This window comes from Hyla sarda, chromosome 7 (assembly GCF_029499605.1).
Source record: "Hyla sarda isolate aHylSar1 chromosome 7, aHylSar1.hap1, whole genome shotgun sequence".
NCBI lineage: Eukaryota > Metazoa > Chordata > Amphibia > Anura > Hylidae > Hyla > Hyla sarda.
Window position 1 is genome coordinate 104,037,001 of NC_079195.1, and position 22,437 is coordinate 104,059,437.

Here is a 22,437-nt window from a genome sequence, read left to right on the forward strand (position 1 = left end):
AACCCTTTAACCAACTTACAGTAATATGTAATATTGAACTCTTTTTATTGTCAGTGTTCTAAAACACTGCTTGAGGCTATGCTCTAACAAGGTTTTTAGTCTGTATTTTTAGCCACTTTTTTGCATGAGGCTATGTTTTCACACAGTTTTGTTATTTTGTTTTTAGCTTTTGGTCAATTTTTTTATCCATTTACAGCTAGAATAATGACTGACCTACAATATTGTGAAGGAACATAGCCCAAGTCTAAATGTGGCACTGTGTATCAATGAGTATGACACTATTACTGTATACTGTTTACTTAATGTTTTATTTATCATCTTTGTCATTACAGGCCACGTTGTAATAGGAAAATCATCCTGCGTCAATGACCTTTCCCTGAGACACTAGTATAATACAAACCAGCTTCATCTCTTATTGTAAACATGCAAACGTAATAAGCCTTTTTTCTGTTAACTATATTTCCCAGGCTGCACTGCGTGTACAGCAGCCTCTCCCCCTTCCAAATGCCAATAGCAGGCAACAAGTGTGGAGCTGCCCATCTAACATAAAGGCTGGTGGAGTGCCCTGTATCATTATACAGTGGAGAGAGGCAGAGCTGGGTGTATTCGGTTCATCCTGTCACACAGATGGAGTCTATTCTGAATAGCACTGAAGAGGCTGTGGGGGAGGATTATTACACTCTGCTGGGCTGTGATGAGCTCTCCACGGTCAGTGTCCATCTTATCTATTCTGCTTTTTACATCGAGCTGTTCTACTCAGTTACATCATTATTGTTCATTATAGGTTGTTAGTATTATCATTATAGTGGCACGTCTGAAAATGTCTGGTTATATACATACAATTTTGCACAGCAGGCTCCGATGTGGTTGTGTATGCTGTAATACACGGTATTTGTGATGTTGCATGCACTTTTATGTTACCTTTTATCTAGGCTTAAAGACAAAGTAACTATTTAGCAATTGGAAGGTAGGAAGAAACAGTTTCCTCTAAACAAACTTGGATCCTTGCAGGTGCCTTTTGGCCCGTAGGTGAAGGGTAGGTTTGTCGGTCCGAAATGATGTGATTGTCACAGAAGATATGTATAAAGAGAGATTGTTTTTATATAGTACCACTTTAAATATTGTGTTTATGTTTAATAATTGTTTGGAGAGTTTTCATAAACAAGTTATCATATATAAAGTCTCATCCTATGAATGAACATAGAAATAAAAATGAACACTATGTGAATAATGACCTAATAATGTCCTAGCAATTCCAAAGAAAGAAGAGATGCTAATAATAATAGTAGAGGTGCAATGGAAATCAAAGCACGAGTTATGTTGTTTGGCATCATGTACATATAAAATAGAATTTTATTCTTCTTTGATATCAGGAAGTCGAGGTAAACAAAAAAATATAAAAACTCTTCCCCTCAATCACATAAGAAAATTCAGGGAATGTATCTAGTTTTATATAAACAAAGCTTAAAGGGACATCCCAATCTAAAGTCTTTGTTGCACACACACACGCATATATATTAGAAGTCTAAACTAGGATAGGAGTCAGAGGAGGAAATTGGTGTTACACTTTCCTTCAAACCTTTCTAATCGGAGATTTTTAAGATAATAAGCATGGATATTATGGCAAGCCCCTATGGCAAAGTTCGGTGTTTGGTTGCAAGATGAAGATGATTTATTGGTCTCATATGGATGATGAGTGTTTCATTGTTGACTCACAGCAGCTTATCCTAGCATCATATCGCTTCCTCTTCACAATGAACAAGTGACTGATTTATACAGCTGACATTTATGATAACTGGTGAAAAGAACATCAAAAGCAATTGTTCATTCTGTTCACATCACACTGTGCCAAATATAGGTGGGGTCATCTATTCCCTGTATTTTATGATGTGGTGACCGGTCCATTGGCTCACCCCCCTCCTTGTCATTGTATATTTCTTCATTTGATGTTTGGGTTGATATATCTGTTTACCCAGAGTAGGGATGATTATAGGTCATAACTGCTTTATGCTTTTTTTTTCTATGGGGTACTTATTTAAATTGGCCTTTCAGTAAAAGTTCTGTTTTAGTTTGTGTTGGTGCTATTGGGATATAATCAGTGGAGGAGAGAACACAAGATATTTTCATATTCAGTTGGTGGGGGCAGAGATTTGGTCTTGTGTGGAACTGTGTTTTTACATTATTTCAATTTCTTGAATATGTAATCTGCTATAAGTAGTGTAATAATGTGAGTCTTTGCTGTTGTTGTTGTGTGTGTATATATATATATATATATATATATATATATATATATATATATATCGAAGCAGTACTCTCAAAATAGAGGTGAGTTTATGGGTACAAGTGGTCTCAGGGACCCCGGTCCTGGGTCCAAAATTGTAGAAAAAAGAAGCAGCTGCAGCACACCAGAGTATCCAAAATACAAAAAGTGATTTATTTCAGCTAAAAATAGGACAACGTTTCTGTGGTCTCACACCACCTTTCTCAAGTGGACTTGAGAAAGGTGGTGTGAGACCACAGAAACGTCCTATTTTTAGCTGGAATAAATCACTTTTTGTATTTTGGATACTCTGGTGTGCTGCAGCCGCTTCTTTTATATATATATATATATATATATATATATATATATATATATATATATGTTCTGTATTACTCTGTGTCAACTTAGTAATAGAAATGATTGATCACTAGAAAAGATAAGGGGTCAGAAAAACCGTGTTGAAACACAGACCCTGGACGTGTGGTACATACGTCTATGAGCGTTCGCCTATCATCTCCAGTGTTGACAATGGTAATTAATTCATGGGCTTTAAACTTGCACTTGTTATCGGGTAGGTAACAGTGACTAAGGGAAAACATGGTTCTAATAACAGAAGAGGAAGATGAATCATGACAGGCTTCTGCTGCTCTAGGGAAACGGCAAAGCACTGTCAGAAAGTGTAAGGCTTGTTCTTATTTGAATAGTCAGGAAGACAGTTTTTTATATAGAGACGTCACAAGCAATTTACTGTGTATGTTTTTCCATCAGGTTGAACAAATTACGGCAGAATATAAGGTTAGAGCCCTCGAGTGTCATCCTGACAAACATCTAGGCAATCGAAAAGCAGGTATTTCATTACTTCACTATGATAATTGACATTACAATAATTGTTCTAAAAAAATGTACATGTTCAAAGCCACCAACTTAATCATATGGGTTGTTTAAGAATAGAATTGTTATATTTCTGGAAAAGCAACCCCTTCTAACCCCTCCTGGTCTTGTAGGGAGTAGTAGTCTTGCATGATGGCTTAGATGGATGGAGTACAAACAGCAAACACACCACAGAACAATACAGACTTAAAGAAAAATTATTGTGCAGGAAAATGTATCCCCTATCCAAAGGATAGGGAATAAGTGTCTGATCGCGGGGGGTCCAACAGCTGAGACCCACCACAATCTGCTGCTTGGGACCCCCACACGAAACCATGGCTGACACGTCCCCTCCATGAATCTCTAGGGGAGAGCCATAGATACCCGAACGCCTTATCCCCAGCTCTAGCATAGAGATACATGGAGGGGGCAGACATGCCCCGTTCCCAGGGATACAGGGTGCCGTGCAGGAGATCGCAGAGGGTCCCATCGGTCGGACCCCCATGGTCAGGCACTTACTCTATTGCTTAAGGGAATATCTGACGACAACAAGACCAGAACTTTTCAAAATATAATGCTAAAACTCACATAGACAGACTGGACTATACAAATATAGCACATGGCAGCAGAGTACAAACCAAATCAATATAATCAGTGCCTAAGGCTAGTAGCTAGATTATTAAATAAACTTAGGCATCCCCTAAAACCAGGCACAACAAAAACATGGCATGGATAATAATCCAGCAAAAACTAATCCTGTTGCAAAAATTAAAGGGCAGGAGAAGATGGCAGGACTGATGACAATCTAAATAGAACAAGCCCACATGATGTATTTTTCTAGTGTATAAATAGTAGTTGTCTTTTCTGTAACATTTCCAATTTGCAGTCAGATATATTGAATCCTTACTTACATTTTTTTATTTTGTAGTTGAACAGTTTCAGAGACTTCAACAAGCCAGAGATACCCTAACCAATGAGGAGAGTCGAACACAGTATGACTATTGGAGACGAAGTAGCATCATGATTCCATTTTCACAATGGGAAGCCTTGAATGATTCAATAAAAATGGTAGGTCACCTTATATATGGTAGGAACATAATATAGGGAGCATTAAGAAAAATCATACAGAGCCTCAAGTAAATAAGAACAGGAGAACAAGAGGGGCTTCCTAATTTAAACACAAGTATAGTGTTTATATGACTCCATGCTGTCTGGGATTTATTTCTTAAACATGTTTGTAAGAAGTTACGCTTCTCATGTGGCACAACAAAAATGACATTATATGGGGGGAGGAGGGGACGTTCCATCAGCACATGTGTTTTGTTTGTTATAAAGACGTCATGTGCTATTTTGCAATTATTTGTTTTGGTTAAATGGTTTCAATATCGAGAGCCTTTGAACATTGCAAGTAAACATTTCCTAATCCAATGAATCATGTGACTCATGTTCAGCACTGGGGTCCTTCAGATAGGGAAATTAGATTACAAACCCTACTTGGGAATGAAGGCAATAGCATTGTCGAACTGGTTGCCAGTATAAATGCAAAAAGGAATCATATAAACTTACTGTTTTACATCAGGGATAGGATGGCTACAGTGCGTTGAATGCACTTATGAAAGAACATAGAACCTGCCCACAAATGTATCCTTTGGTTATACTCAAATGAATTGCTCCACGGCTGTAAGAAAGCAGTCCAAATATATTAATATACTAGCTGAGTACCCGGTGTTGCCCGTTTTTTTTCTTCCTAATCCTTGTTGGGGAGGAAAATCAACAAAGGAGGAAGCTTTTGACATCATATCCCGACCTCATATCCCATCCTGATATCTCGACCACCTATCCCATCCTCATATCCCTACCTCCTATCCCAACCTCCTATGCCACCCTCATATCCCGACCTTCTATTTCGACCTCATATCCTGACCTCATATCCCATCCTTTATATCTCGACCTCCTATCCTGTCCTCATATCCCGACCTCCTATCTCGACCATGTACCAGGTATTATTGAAATATCTCCAGCCGTACGGAAGTTATGTGGGAACATTCATTTCCCATTGATTGCATGGGACTTTAAACAAAAACCCCGTCCCTCACAAATGGGGTAGTTAAGGGTTAAATGAGTTATCCTATATTTTAAGTTGACATGTAAGTAACATGCGACCAAGTATTATCGAAATATCTCCAGCCGTTTGGAAGTTATGTAGTAACATATATTTCCCATAGACTTGTATGGGTTTTTAAACAAAAAAACCACCCTGGCAAATGGGGGTGAGTAAGGGTTAAGTTACCTACCTATGTTTGTTGTTGACATAAAAGTAACGTGTGCCAAGTTTTATGTTAATATCTTTAGCCGTTTGGACGTGATGCTGGAACACACACACACACACTGAGTTTTTTTTTATATATATACTAGCTGAGTACCCGGCGTTGCCCGGTTTTTCCTTCCTAATCCTTGTTGGGGAGGAAAATAAACAAAGGAGGAAGCTTTTGACTTCATATCCCGTCCTCATATATTGTTGTCATATCCCAACCTCCTATCCCGTCATCATATCCCGACCTCCTATCCTGACCTCCTATCCCGTCCTCCTTTCCCGTCCTCCTATCCCGTCCTCCTATCCCGACCTCCTATCCCGTTCTCCTATCCCGTCCTCATATCTCGACCTCCTATCCCGTCCTCCTATCTCGACCTCCTATCCCGTCCTCCTATCTCGACCTCCTATCCCGACCTCCTATCTCGACCTCCTATCTCGACCTCCTATCCCGGTCCTCCTATCCCGACCTGCTATCCCGTCCTCCTATCCCGTCCTCCTATCCCGTCCTCCTATCCCAACCTCCTATCCCAACCTCCTATCCCGACCCATAATATGTGTACCAGTTATTGAAATATCTCCAGCCATACAGAAGTTATGTGGGAACATACATTTCCTATTGATTTGCATGGGACTTTAAACAAAAACCCCGACCCTCACAAATGGGGGTAGTTAAGGGTTAAATTAACTATCCTATATTTTAAGTGGACATATAAGTAACATGTGACCAAGTATTATCGAAATATCTCCAGCCGTTTGGAAGTTATGCAGTAACTTATATTTCCCATTGACTTGCATGGGACTTTAAACATAAACCCCGCCCCTGGCAAATGGGGGTGAGTAAGGGTTAAATTACCTATCCTATGTTTGTTGTTGACATGTAAGTAACGTGTGCCAAGTTTCATGTTAATATCTTTAGCCGTTTGAAAGTTTTTGTGGAACATACACACATACATACATACACACACACGTTGAGTTTTATATATATACTAGCTGAGTACCCGGCGTTGCCCGGTTTTTCCTTCCTAATCCTTGTTGGTGAGGAAAATAAACAAAGGAGGAAGCTTTTGACTTCATATCCAGTCCTCATATATTGTTGTCATATCCCAACCCCATATCCCGACCTCCTATCCCGTCCTCCTATCCCGACCTCCTATCTCATCCTCCTATCCCGTCCTCCTACCTTAACTCCTATCCCGACCTCATATCTTGTCCTCATATCCCGTCCTCCTATCCCAACCTCATATCCAGTCCTCCTATCTCGACCTCCAATCTCGACCTCCAATCTCGATCTCCTATCTCGACCTCCTATCCCAACCTCCTATCCCTATCTCGACCTCCTATCCCGACCTCCTATCCCGACCTCCTATCCCGACCTCCTATCCCGTCCTCCTTTCCCGTCCTCCTTTCCCGTCCTCATATCTCGACCTCCTATCCCGACCTCCTTTCCCGTCCTCCTATCTCGTCCTCCTATCCAGACCTCCTATCCCATCCTCCTATCCCGAGCTCATATCTCGTCCTCTTATCCCGACCTAATATCCAGTCCTCATATCCAGTCCTAATATCCAGTCCTCCTATCTTGACCTCCTATCCCGTCCTCCAATCTCGATCTCCTAGATCGACCTCCTATCTCGACCTCCTATCCCGTCCTGCTTTCCCGTCCTCCTATCTCGACCTCCTATCCCGTCCTCCTACCTGACCTCCTATCCAAACCTCATATCCCGTCCTCATATCCCATCCTCCTATCCCGACCTCCCATCCCGACCCGTAATATGTGTACCAGGTATTGAAATATCTCCAGCCGTACGGAAGTTATGTGGGAACATACATTTCCCATTGATTTACATGTGACTTTAAACAAAAACCCCGACCCTCACAAATGGGGGTAGTTGAGGGTTAAATTAACTGTCCTATATTTTAAGTGGACATATAAGTAACATGTGACCAAGTATTATCGAAATATCTCCAGCCGTTTGGAAGTTATGCAGTAACATATATTTCCATTCCTGGCAAATGGGGGTAAGTAAGGGTTAAATCACCTACCCTATGTTTGTTGTTGACATGTAAGTAACATGTGTGCCAAGTTTCATGTTAATATCTTTAGCCGTTTGGAAGTTTTTGTGGAACATACACACACATACATACATACATACACACACACACACGTTGAGTTTTATATATATATATATATATATATATATATATATATATAAAAAGATAGATAGATATACAAGCTGAGTACCCGGCCTTGCCCAGATTTTCTTTCCTAATCCTTGTTAGGGAGGAAAATAAACAAAGGAGGAAGCTTTTGACTTCATATCCAGTCCTCATATATTGTTGTCATATCCCAACCCCATATCCCGACCTCCTATCCCGACCTCCTATCCCGACCTCCTATGCCGTCCTCCTATGCCGTCCTCCTATGCCGTCCTCCTATGCCGTCCTCCTATCCCGACCTCCTATCCCATCCTCCTATCCCGACCTCCTATCCAGTCCTCCTATCTCGACCTCCTATCCCGACCTCCTATCCCGTCCACCTATCCCGTCCACCTACCGTACCTCCTATCCCGACCTCATATCTTGTCCTCATATCCCGTCCTCCTATCCCGACCTCCTATCCCGTCCTGCTTTCCCGACCTCATATCTCGTCCTCATATCCCGTCCTCCTATCCCGACCTCATATCCAGTCCTCCTATCTTGACCTCCTATCCCGTCCTCCAATCTCGATCTCCTATCCCGACCTCCTTTCCCGTCCTCCTATCCCGACCTCCTATCTCATCCTTCTATCCCGTCCTCCTATCCCGACCTCATATCCCGACCCGTAATATGTGTACCAGGTATTGAAATATCTCCAGCCTTACGGAAGTTATGTGGGAACATACATTTCCCATTGATTTACATGGGACTTTAAACAAAAACCCGACCCTCACAAATGTGGGTAGTTAAGGGTTAAATTAACTATCCTATATTTTAAGTGGGCATATAGTATTATCGAAATATCTCCAGCCGTTTGGAAGTTATGCAGTAACATATATTTCCCATTGACTTGTATAGGACTTTAAACATAAACCCCACCCCTGGCAAATGGGGGTGAGTAAGGGTTAAATCACCTATCCTATGTTTGTTGTTGACATATAAGTAACATGTGTGCCAAGTTTCATGTTAATATCTTTAGCCGTTTGGAAGTTTTTGTGGAACATACACACATACATACATACACACACATCCTATCCCGACCTCCTATCTCGTCCTCCTATCCCGACCTCCTATCCCGTCCTCCTACCTTAACTCCTATCCCGACCTCATATCTTGTCCTCATGTCCCGTCCTCCTATCCCAACCTCATATCCAGTCCTCCTATCTCGACCTCCTATCCCGTCCTCCAATCTCTATCTCCTATCTCGATCTCCTATCTCAATCTCCTATCTCGACCTCCTATCCCGTCCTCCTTTCCCGTCCTCCTTTCCCGTCCTCCTTTCCCGTCCTCATATCTCGACCTCCTATCCCGTCCTCCTATCTCGTCCTCCTATCCAGACCTCCTATCCCATCCTCCTATCCCGAGCTCATATCTCGTCCTCTTATCCCGACCTCATATCCAGTCCTAATATCCAGTCCTCCTATCTTGACCTCCTATCCCGTCCTCCAATCTCGATCTCCTAGATCGACCTCCTATCTCGACCTCCTATCCCGTCCTGCTTTCCCGTCCTCCTATCTCGACCTCCTATCCCGTCCTCCTACCTGACCTCCTATCCAAACCTCATATCCCGTCCTCATATCCCATCCTCCCATCCCGACCCGTAATATGTGTACCAGGTATTGAAATATCTCCAGCCGTACGGAAGTTATGTGGGAACATACATTTCCCATTGATTTACATGTGACTTTAAACAAAAACCCCGACCCTCACAAATGGGGGTAGTTAAGGGTTAAATTAACTGTCCTATATTTTAAGTGGACATATAAGTAACATGTGACCAAGTATTATCGAAATATCTCCAGCCGTTTGGAAGTTATGCAGTAACATATATTTCCATTGACTTGTATGGGACTTTAAACATAAGCCCCACCCCTGGCAAATGGGGGTAAGTAAGGGTTAAATCACCTACCCTATGTTTGTTGTTGACATATAAGTAACATGTGTGCCAAGTTTCATGTTAATATCTTTAGCCGTTTGGAAGTTTTTGTGGAACATACACACACATACATACATACACACACATACATACATACACACACACACACACACGTTGAGTTTTATATATATAGATAGATATACAAGCTGAGTACCCGGCCTTGCCCAGATTTTCTTTCCTAATCCTTGTTGGGGAGGAAAATAAACAAAGGAGGAAGCTTTTGACTTCATATCCAGTCCTCATATATTGTTGTCATATCCCAACCCCATATCCCGATCTCCTATCCCGACCTCCTATGCCGTCCTCCTATCTCGACCTCCTATCCCGTCCTCCTATCTCGACCTCCTATCCCGTCCTCCTATCCCGTCCTCCTACCTTACCTCCTATCCCGACCTCATATCTTGTCCTCATATCCCGACCTCCTATCCCGTCCTCCAATCTCGATCTCCTATCTCGAGCTCCTATCCCGACCTCCTATCCCGTTCTCCTATCCCGACCTCCTATCCCGTCCTGCTTTCCCGACCTCATATCTCGTCCTCATATCCCGTCCTCCTATCCCGACCTCATATCCAGTCTTCCTATCTTGACCTCCTATCTCGTCCTCCAATCTCGATCTCCTATCCCGACCTCCTTTCCCGTCCTCCTATCCCGTCCTCCTATCTCGACCTCATATCCCGACCCGTAATATGTGTACCATGTATTGAAATATCTCCAGCCGTACGGAAGTTATGTGGGAACATACATTTCCCATTGATTTACATGGGACTTTAAACAAAAACCCCGACCCTCACAAATGTGGGTAGTTAAGGGTTAAATTAACTATCCTATATTTTAAGTGGGCATATAGTATTATCGAAATATCTCCAGCCGTTTGGAAGTTATGCAGTAACATATATTTCCCATTGACTTGTATAGGACTTTAAACATAAACCCCACCCCTGGCAAATGGGGGTGAGTAAGGGTTAAATCACCTATCCTATGTTTGTTGTTGACATATAAGTAACGTGTGCCAAGTTTCATGTTAATATCTTTAGCCGTTTGGAAGTTTTGGTGGAACATACACACATACATACATATACACACACACACACATTGAGTTTTATAGATATAGACTAGCTGAGTACCTGGCATTGCCCGGTTTTTCCTTCCTTGTTGGGGAGGAAAATAAACAAAGGAGGAAGCTTTTGACTTCATATGCAGTCCTCATATATTGTTGTCATATCCCAACCCCACATCCCGACCTCCTATCCCGTCCTCCTATCTCGACCTCCTGTCCCGACCTCCTATACCGTCCTCCTATCCCGTCCTCCTATCCCGTCCTCCTATCTCGACCTCCTATCCCGTCCTCCTATCCCGTCCTCCTATCCAGTCCTCCTATCCAGTCCTCCTATCTCGACCTCCTATCCCGACCTCCTATCCCGTCCTCCAATCTGGACCTCCTATCCCGACCTATCCCGACCTCCTATCCCGTCCTCCTATCCCAACCTCCTATCCCGACCTCCCATCCCGACCTCCTATCTCGACCTCCTATCCCGACCTCCTATCCCATCCTCCTATCCCGACCTCCTATCCCGACCTCCTATCCCATCCTCCTATCCCGACCTCCCATCCCGTCCTCATATCCCGTCCTCCTATTCCGATCTCCTACCCGACCTCCTATTCCGACCTCCTATCTCGTCCTCATATCCCGTCCTCCTATCCCGACCTCCCATCCCGTCCTCATATCCCGACTCGTAATATGTGTACCAGGTATTGAAATATCTCCAGCCATATGGAAATTATATGGGAACATACATTTCCCATTGATTTGCATGGGACTTAAAAAAAAAAAATAAATAAAAAAAACTCACAAATGGGGGTAGTTAAGGGTTAAATTAACTATCCTATATTTTAAGTGGACATATAAGTAACATGTGACCAATTATTATCGAAATATCTCCAGCCGTTTGGAAGTTATGCAGTAACATATATTTCCCATTGACTTGCATGGGACTTTAAACATAAGCACCGCCCCTGGCAAATGGGGGTGAGTAAGGGTTAAATCACCTATCCTATGTTTGTTGTTGACATATAAGTAACATGTGTGCCAAGTTTCTTGTTAATATGTTTAGCTGTTTGAAAGTTTTTGTGGAACATACATACATACATACATACATACACACACACATTCAGTTTTATATATATATATATATATATATATATATATATATATATATATATATATATATATATAGATAGATAGATAGATAGATAAATTAAGATCAGAGATGCCTAGAAAATGTTTCATTATAAAGATGGCCATACACCTTTCACAATACATTTCCTTCAGCCGACATTTCTCTCTCCTAACCTACCTGTACACGTGAACATTTGGCACAAGAAAAAGTTTAATGTTTCCTCTACTAAAAGGGAAGGGCTATGCTGCAGACAGATAGCTCTAGTGACGGCTTATCTCTCCCAAAACAATAGGATTGGGTGATTTAAATCCAATATGTCTGTCTTTCTTTTCCATGTAGTAATAGTTTACTATTGCTTAACACCCTCCTAAATCTCCTGCTGGCATAGTATATAAAAATGGACAATATTGTAGATTTATCTATAACACTGTCAAACCATAGGTTATTTAAGAAGTAATATTAAATAGAATAAAAGCGATATTACTATCCTATACCATCTATGGCATATCCACACGATATGATGATATCCATTTAAAATAAGATGATACCCCTTTAACATAAAACTCTGAGCACAAATATGACACAAAACAAGCTGAACATTTTGGCATATGTTTTTCCAGATCAAATAGTGGAGCAAAAAGCATATCATCTTGTAATATGAATTTCCAAAACAAATGAAAGAGAAAGGGCTTACAGACCTTCCTAAGCTGTGGATTGTCTAATTGGAAAAAAAAAAAAAAAGATTAAAAAAAAAAAACATGGTCCCAGCGAGGGAGTTGTGTGTCAAAACAAAGAAAAGGATTTTAAAACTAATTCAAGACAGAAATTAAACATTGAGTGTGATGTTAGTTGTTCTCAGTGGTGGATGCATTTGGGTGCAGGTATAATAGGATTGTGGAAAGGTTGTATAAGGAAACTCCAAGAAATATGACTTGAAAATGTAGGGGGGAAAAATGAACTAAATAAAAGGTCAAGAAGAAAAAAAAACAGCAATAGGAACATTAGGAAACAAGGTTGCAGTCAGCTATAGAGAGGAGATCATTGAGTGTGGAGGATTGGATGAAAGTGATATTCAGTGATGAATTACCAATCTGCATTGATCAATGACAAGATGCTCAAATTTTTGTCTGGTTCCATTCTATTTAAACTTATTAATATGATGCCTGATAAAAAAAAGAGTCACATATCCCTACTCATTTATGATACCGGGTTATGTGTCCGGTACAAAAAACTGGGAAAATGGTAATAATTCTCCCTATAGTCAATGCACAGGTATACAGGAAAATTCCAAATGAACAACGCTAATGGTTAACTGAAAAAGATGATAAAATGTAGGCTTATGTAACAAATGTATAACACTAGCGCTGATAAAGGATCTGGAAGTAACTGCTGCTATACTGATCGTATGGACCCATGTGTCACATACAGACTTGTTGTAAGATATATATATATATATATATATATATATATATATATATATACATATATATACGCGTGTGATGGGTTTATAATGAAATGAAAGTATATATACACATTTATGTTATAATGTGATATAAATGTAGCATATCTGTATATGAAGTATAGGTAGAAATAGGGAAGAAATATATAATAATAATAAATATATAATAATAAAATAATAAGAAGTGGTGTATATCATGTATAAAACTCAAATAAAAACAGAACCAAGTTTACATCTGTCCTGGTATAATTCCCAGACATAACTGTGTGGATGTTGTCAAATAAATAGGTATCCATAGCAGAAAAAACCTTGCGGACCAATGGACCAGCTGCACTAGAGAGAGTAAAATGGAAATCGGTGCTGTCTCTATATTGGAATTAGTTCACACTGCTATCTGCGATTCTTCATACATAGTACCTAGATCAATGGCATCTTTTACACAATCCTTTTTTGAAGTCTCCTAGTGCAGAGAAATCGATGTATACGTGAGTTCTTGTCAAAAAGATGTAGAAGGGGATGACGGGATATTGTCCCAGTTGGTGGCGTCTCTACCGTGATACACCCCGCTAAGAAGTTGCCTTGGGGGTGCTGGCTGTCGATAGTGACGTCACTATGGTAGGTTGTGAGATCCGCAATTCTAACTTCTTTCGGAAACTTAGATTTGTTTTCCTTCATCTGGGATGATGAATGGAAGATCTCTTCCTGTTTATATCTTCTCTAACGTGGCTTCCACTTGGTTTTCTAATAGGGATGTCCCGATACTGATACTGGTATCAGTATCAGGACTCGTGTAAATGTCCCCGATACCTAATCCAATACTCGCAGGCGGGACCCCCGCCGGCAGGTATCATGGAGGTGCCGAACTAAGCAGCGCACCCAGCAGCTGAGCGCGCATCATAGCCAGGACCTGTGGCTAATGCTGAACATCACAGATCGCGGTGATGTCTTGCATTAACCCTATAGACGTCGCAATCAGTTGATCGCAGCATCTAAAAGTCCTGAAGTTAACTGCCGGTTAGCTCAGGGATGCTGATTGGGATCACAGCTGTGAAATCGTGGTGTCCTGATCAGCTGTGAGGATGGCCGGAGGTCCCTTACCGTGCCGTCCAATCGTCGCTCCTTTACTGCTGCTAGCCTTGGCAGGCAGTAGTAAAGGAGTGCCGATAACACTGATCAATGCTATGCTACTGCATATCATTGATCAGTGTATGCAATCCACAGATTGCATGTAATAGTGCCCTATGGGGACTAAAAAAAAAGTGGGGGGGGATCTGGAGGACATTTTTTTTTATAATAAATGTGAATTAACCACTTCCCTAATAAAGGTCTGAATCCCCCCTTTTAAAATAAAATCTAAAAAAAAAAAAAATGCCCTTTCTCGATTAAAAACAAACAAAAAAAAACCCCACCTTTTTCCCATAAAAAAAAAAACCCGATATTTGGTATCGGTGAGTACTTGAAAAAAAAGTATCGGTAGTTGTACTCTGTCTTTTAAAAAATGGTATCAGGACATCCCTATTTTCTAATATACGCTCCCCCTCAGTCTTTTATGACAGGGCCAGCTCTGGCATACATCTTGATTTCAACAGTCAGTCACACAGGAGGGAGAATAAAGAAAACCCTTTATTTTCTTGTGCTCTTTCTTGTGGAATGTACCTGATTGTAGTGTGCATTGTCCCTGCATTTCTCCATGAAAAAAGTACCTTTCATTGTTAACACACATACAAGTTAACACACAAGTTATCCCACTTAAAAAGATGAGAGGCCTGTAATTTTCATCTTAGGTATACCTCAACTATGAGAGACATAATGAGAAAAAAAATCCATAAAATCACAGTGTCTAATTTTTAAAGGATTATTTGCAAATTATGGTGGAAAATAGGTATTTGGTCAATAACAAAAGTTCATCTCAATACTTTGTTATATACCCTTTTTTGGCAATGATAGAGGTCAAATCTTTTCTGTAAGTCTTCACAAGGTTTTCACACACTGTCGCTGGTATTTTGGCCCATTCATCCATGAAGATCTCCTCTAGAGCAGTGATGTTTTGGGGCTGTCGCTGGGCAACACAGACTTTCAACTCCCTCCAAAGGGTTTCTATGGGGTTGAGATCTGGAGACTGGATAGGCCACTCCAGGACCTTGAAATGCTTCTTATGAAGCCACTCCTTCATTGCCCGGGCATTGTTTTTGGGATCATTGTCATGCTGAAATACCCAGCCATGTTTCATATTCAATGCCCTTGCTGATGGAGGGAGTTTTTCACTCAAGATCTCATGATACATGGCCCCATTCATTCTTTCCTTTGCATGGATCAGTCATCCTGGTCCCTTAGTGGAAAAACAGCACCAGATGTTTCCACCCCCATGCATCACAGTAGGTATGGTTTTCTTTGGATGCAACTCAGCATTCTTTCTCCTCCAAACACAAGTTGAGTTTTTACCAAAAAGTTCTACTTTGGTTTCATCTGACCATATAACATTCTCCCAATCCTCTTCTGGATCATCCAAATGCTCTCTAGAAAACTTCAGATGGGCCCAGACATGTACTGGATTAAGCAGGCGAACACATCTGGTACTGCATGATTTGAGTCCCTGGCAATATAGTGTGTTACTGATGGTAGCCTTTGTTACTTTTGTCCCAGCTCTCTGCGGGTCATTCATTAGGTCCCCCGTGAGGTTCTAGGATTTTTGCTCACTGTACTTGTGATCATTTTGACACCCCGGGGTGAGATCTTGTGTAGCGCCCCAGATTGAGGGAGATTATCAGTGGACTTGTATGTCTTAAATTTTCTAATAATTGCTCCCACAGTTGATTTCTTCACACCAAGCTGCTTGCCTATTGCAGATTCAGTCTTCCCAGCCTGGTACAGGTCTACAATTTTGTCTCTGGTGTCCTTCGACAGCTCTTTGGTCTTGGCCATAGTGGAGTTTGGAGTGTCACTGTTTGAGGTTGTGGACAGGTGTCTTTTATACTGATAACAAGTTCAAACAGGTGCCATTAATACAAGTAACGAGTGGAGGACAGAGGAGACTCTTAAAGAAGATGTTACAGGCCTGTAAGAGCCAGAAATGTTTCTTGTTTGTAGGTGACCAAATACTTATTTTCCACCATAATTTGCAAATAAATTCTTAAAAAATCAGACAATGTGATTTTATGGATTTTTTTTCTCATTATGTCTCTCATAGTTCAGGTATACTTATGATGAAAATTACAGGCCTCTCTCATCTTTTTAAGTGGGAGAACTTGCACAATTGGGGGCTGACTAAATACTTTTTTTTGCCCCATTGTAAGTGCCGCCACCATTTTTTACAAGTCTCCTCAAAGATCTTTAAAAAAGCTTAATGTAAAAAAATTTTAAGCAGTGTATTCAATGTCTCAAATAATTCAAGCTGTCATATGAGCCATAGAGAGGAGCAGCAAAGTAATTAGTAGCAATTAGAATTTTTGTTTGTGGAAAAACATTTATTAATTAAAATAGTTTCCTTCAATGAGTGTTAAGGGTGTTTCATAAAACCCAAATCTATAGCTAATTTTTTTTGTTTGTTTTATATCTGTGAATTGTGAATATACTATGAAGTTAAAAGTGTGGGGATTCCTTAAAGGGGTAGTACTGTGGAAAACTTTATATATATCAACTGGTGCCAGAAAGTTAAACATATTTGTAAATTACTTAATCCTTCCAGTACATTTTAGGGGCTATATACTACAGAGGAAATGCTTATCTTTTTTGATTTCTCTGATGTCATGACCACAGTGCTCTGTGCTGACCTCTGCTCTCTATTTTAGGTACTGTCCAGAGCAGCATAGGTTTGCTATGAGGATTTTCTCCTGTTCTAGACAATTCTTAAAATGGACAGCAGAGGTCAGTAGAGAGCACTGTGGTCATGACATCAGAGAAATCTAAAAAGATAAGCATTTCATCTGTAGTATATAGCCCCTAAAAAGTACTGGAAGGACTAAGACTTTTAAATAGAAATAATTTACAAATCTGGTTAATTTTCTGGCACCAGTTGATTTAAAAAAGAAGTTTTCCACGGTAGTACCCCTTTAATGTTCACCAGGAGTTGTAATTCTGCTTGAAAAAAATTTAAGGGGGAAGAGGTAACTGCTGCGTTAAGTGGATATTTTCGTATAAATTATGAATAACCCATTCAAGGCTGTGTTCACATGGTGTGACTTTTCCACATCTTTGATGCATTTTCCCAGCAAAAAATTGCACTATTTTGCTATTTAATAATAGTGCCATTTTTGCTGCAAATATGCCAACATTGTGGGAAAAGCACGTTAAAAAAATGCAGAAAGCCGAACCCTGCAAATACAGTCTCAGAAGCCTATATTAATTATAATGATATAAATTATATATATTATAGTCAATGCATTGGGCTGTAAAGAACAAAAAGGAAGCCATGCTGGAGGCCCCAGATAAATCTCCAACTGAAACACATGATGACATTTCATTTAACCCAGAAGAAAAGAAAAAACAGATCAGTGATGAAAACGAGGATCATGTATTGAAGAAAGCACCAGAAGATTTCGATTTGCTGTCGCCTAAAAGTCCTGAAGGTAACACCACAATTAAATAAAGTCTTCAATTGATGTGGTCTTTAAGCTGAGGCTTTACTTGTCTTAAATGTCACGCTTTGGACTTGAATTACTGTGACTTTATAATGTGTCTGTCTGTTGAAAATAGAACCTCTTCTGCTTTGTAGTAGTAATTCAGTGAATAGCAAAAGAATAGCAGTGATGATCAAATATGATGGTAAAAGTCTCTAATATAGAAAGAAAATGTGCTACTACCCATACCGTATTTTTCGCCCTATAGGACGCACCGGCATATAAGACGCACCCAATTTTAAAGGTGCAAAACCTAGAAAAAAAAGATTCTGAACCCAACAGTGATCTTCAACCTGTGGACCTCCAGATGTTGCAAAACTACAACTCACAGCATGCCGGGCATGCTGGGAGTTGTAGTTTTGCAACATCCGGTGGTCCACAGGTTGAAGACCACTGGATAGGAGGTAATACTCATGTGTCCCGTCCGCTCCGGACCCATCACCGCTGCCCTGGATGTCGCTCCATTGCTGTCGCTGCGCCCCCGGGGTGTCACCGTCGCTCCAGACGTCTGCTTCCCCGGGATCCACACTCTCAGTCGCCGTCATCACGTCGCTATGCACGCCGCTCCTATTGGATGACGGGACGGCGTGCGGACGACGTCTTGATGTCGAAGGAGAGCGCCGGCCATGCAGGGGATTCCGGCATGGAGCAGACACAGAGGAGGCAGGTAAGGTCCTGTAAGCTGTTCGGGGCGCCGCGATTTCACTGCGGCGGTCCCGAACAGCCCGACTGAGCAGCCGGGTTAGTGTCACTCTCGCTTCAGAGAGCTGACCGCTGCGTCTGAAGAGTTAATACAGGGCATCACTGCTATCGGTGATGTCCTGTATTAGCCGCGGGTCCCGGCCGTTGATGGCCGCAGGGATAGCGGCAATAGGTGTGTATTCGCCGTATAAGACGCACCAACTTTCCCCTTGCAGTTTTGGTGAAGAAAATGTGCGTCTTATACGGCGAAAAATACGGTACTTAAGAGGATATTATAAGCTTAGGAGTACTCTCTTTTACTCTCCATTGGCAATACAATCATAGTGCTTCATGTAGAGATACAGACAGTAAATTCCTAACCCTCACAAAGACGATTCTATGTATTTCCTCTTCAGATGGGCTGGATATCAACAAGGCGATTAGTAGATAGAGAATATTTGTATCATTACATACATGGAAGCGAGACAGTCGTACAATTATTAGTCTCTGGTCATAGGTGTCAATGTGACTTGTAACGACATATAGCCGGCTTTGTCCATCTTTACAAACGATCAGCTGCGTATTTTGCTACCCATTGACCCTATCTTTAAAGTGATGACAGGTTCTTTAAAATCAGATTATAGGTCAAGATTATAAAGTCCTTTAAAATCGAATTATAGGTCAACACAACAAGATTTTAATGTCTTACCTCTTACACATGACAGCCAATTGTCCTTCATTTTATCATGAGTTGTCATAAAAGAATTTATCCTTAAGACTTTTTTTGTTTTGTTTTTTAAAGAGGCTTATACTTTGGGACTTGTCCCCTGACTATGAGGTTTTAATGCTTTTTTTATAGGCAGATAGTACGGTATTTCTCTCAGTAGAAAGCTCTATTATTATAACTAGTGAAATTAGTTTGATACGTTATAGATCCACACAAAGATCACATTATGCCCGAACCTGGACCACCACAGATGATCAGAATGACAGTTCTCTATAGAGCAGTTATATGTCTTGAGAACCAATCAGAATGTTGTCTAGTTAACAGAGATCTAAGCAGTAATGCACATGTCTGAAATCGCTTTAGAGCCCTTTCATTCTAGATTTCACTGGTGATCATGGATAAGATTTTACCAATGTGATGTCTATTTTCGCTTTTATCCCTATTAGTTTTTACTACACATTGCTTCTTAACTCAGTGCTAAAATAAAATCGGACATTGATCTCCAATAGTGCTGCTAAAACAATTACGCTGGATATATGAAATGTACAGTCCTCACTGTACATCTCATATAACCAGCGTAATTGTTTATGTGCACTATTCTAACAGTTTGTTCTTTATCATTTGGTTATAGGGAATCCTGACATGACCTACTGTCTCCTGCGCTTTCGCTGGTCAGCTGAGGCCCCCTCGGATCTCCTTCGGAAATTCAGAAATTATGAAATCTAGACCTCCTCCACTTAAATGTTAAATTCTTTCTCCTCTATAGTATACCGTATATAAAAATCTTATACCTAATGTATTTTATTTCACAGCTTCCTAATATATTTGTACCTATCTGACATAGTTATATAGAAGCTCTGTGATCTGTTGTACATTTAAGACAAGAAAAAATGTATAAGCTGAGTATACATAGATCTGTCTGTCAAGTGCACTTGTAATGAAATATAGTGTCATGAAGATAAAGGGATTTGTGTTGGCGCCGCTGCAAGAATACAAAACATATCAGGATATTGTAATGTTCTTTACCGTCTCTAAAATTTACAGAAACAATGGGAGAGGGGGGGAATATATCATAATTGGGCGGGTTTACATCCCTCTTGCTATTTTTGAAGAAGTGGGTGGGGCTTTTAGTTAAAGGCAGCAAGGCCCAGGGTATTTACCATCATTTATGCCAGTAAATGGTGTAAATTATAGTAACAATGATTTCAAATCACGGAGACAATGATGTGGCAGATTTATTCAAATTTAGACAGTAAATCTGTCCCAATGTATTTCAGGGCTAAAGTAACCCCTTCATAATGCAGCTCTTTATGAACCTAGCAAAGGGTTTTATTTTACCACTGGCTCCCACTCAGATTTCTATGCCAAGCAAGTCTGTCTGTAGATCTAAACCCTCCATATCCAAAGATTTAAACAGGTGTTTAGTAAGTTTAATATTTATCTGTCTCTTACACTTTATACTGTAATATTGCTGCCCCATGAAACACTCCTGAGGTACAGGCACCTCTCGGTGCGGCCCCCGGCATTCTGTGCCAGGCACTGCCTCTGAGATAGGGATGTGACGTCTTGGCCACGTCCCTCCATTCATGTCTATGGGTGGGAGCGTGACCACGCCCCCTCCCATAGACATGAATGGAGGGGCATGGTGTGACATCACAAGGGGGTCTGGCCGTGATTTCTCATCCCCGTCTCGGAGGCAGCACCCGGCACATGATGCTGGGGGCTGCACCAAGATCGCGGGGGTCCCCAGCCGGAATAACCCTTTAAGTGTCATCTACAGTCCTTAAGATTGCATACTTTTGGACTGAAGCTGTGGAACTATAAAACATGATGTCTAAGTTTTAAAGTGTCCAGCAAATGCATCCCATAAAGTCATAGTACGGTAATTAGAGCTGGGAAAATAGATGATGGAAAGTGTAAATGTATGTATAAAAAAAAAAATAAAAAAAAAAAAAAAATTTTTAAAGCATTTTCTCTCTCTGTATACTATATTTCTTTTTAAGGAGACACTTCAAGCTAAACTGAAAACGTTATCAACCCTAGTCTGAGGCAGTAAGTAATGGTTTGCTTTAACCAGGATCTTTCTATGCAGCTCACAGCAAGCAGAATTGCATAGTGTCATAACCTGCCATTAACCCTGTGTAGGAATATATTCCTCCTACAGAAAGTACCGTATGTTACATTTTCCCATGCATGGTTCATAAAACGGTAATAGGCGTCCAATGGCAATAAACATGTAGACCCGGCTAATTTAGGTATGCGTGTTTATAGGGGGTGTTATATGGATAGCTCTATAAAGATTACAGGACTCTAGGAATAGAAATAATACAAGCTGACTGACTCTATTGGCACTGTATAGATAGCTGCCAGGCAGGCAAATTGTCTCCCTCAGTCTGTCTAAAACAGTGGTCCCCAAACTGTGGCCCTCCAGATGTTGCAAAACTACAATTCCCAGCATGCCTGGACAGCCGTTGGCTGTCCAGGCATGCTGGGAGTTGTAGTTTTTCAACATCTGGAGGGCCACAGTTTGGGGAACACTGGTCTAAAATGAGGGGGGGGGGGGGGGGGAGGGCAGCTAATGTTACAATTAGTAAATAGGTAGATTGCACAAAGCTCCAATTCAGTTTAGCCAAGAGTGTTACAGTCAAACCAGGAGCTGCTGCTAAGGACTGGAAGCTCATCTTTTCTGACTAAAGCTTTATCCTCTTATTTAATGTAAACTATAGATTGTTTATTATGTATATGTATTTATGGTTAATAATGTGGTCTATGTGCATTACTTTCTAATAAAGACATTGGCAGTAACAGTCTTTGTTCATTACTTTATATAATTTACAGATCACTAGATATAAAGTTGGCACACATTTGCACATTAGCATTTCGTAGCTCTATAATCCTTTTATTTCCAGCAGGGCCGGACTGACCATCAGGCACAATGGGCAAATGTCTATCGTGAACACCCAGAAGCCGTAGGCCGATACCAGCAGTCACCACTCTCAGGGCCGCAGCTGCGGCATTAAGAGTCATGTGGCCATGCCCAAGGAAGGCTGTTGGCTTTAACAGTGTGCAATGTGCGCCACAGGCAGGTCTCCTTAACCACTTAAGGATGCCAGCAGTTGGCATTACACATGGGGCACCCTGGCACAATATATGGGGGGGGGGGGAATATGGCTGGCGATTAGTCCTCTTGCAAACCAGGAGACC

The 22,437-nt window shown here is 41.0% G+C and overlaps 1 protein-coding gene across 1 annotated transcript; it reads left to right on the forward strand.

The window, feature by feature from the left end:
* The first annotated feature begins 504 nt into the window (after positions 1-504).
* Positions 505-20,730, forward strand: DNAJC12 (DnaJ heat shock protein family (Hsp40) member C12). The gene is made up of 5 exons (XM_056530259.1): positions 505-708; positions 3,029-3,107; positions 4,059-4,198; positions 17,582-17,774; positions 19,865-20,730. The coding sequence occupies exons 1-5, from the start codon at positions 628-630 to the stop codon at positions 19,957-19,959; spliced, it is 588 nt and encodes a 195-aa protein (XP_056386234.1). The 5' UTR covers positions 505-627; the 3' UTR covers positions 19,960-20,730.
* Positions 20,731-22,437: the final 1,707 nt, after the last annotated feature.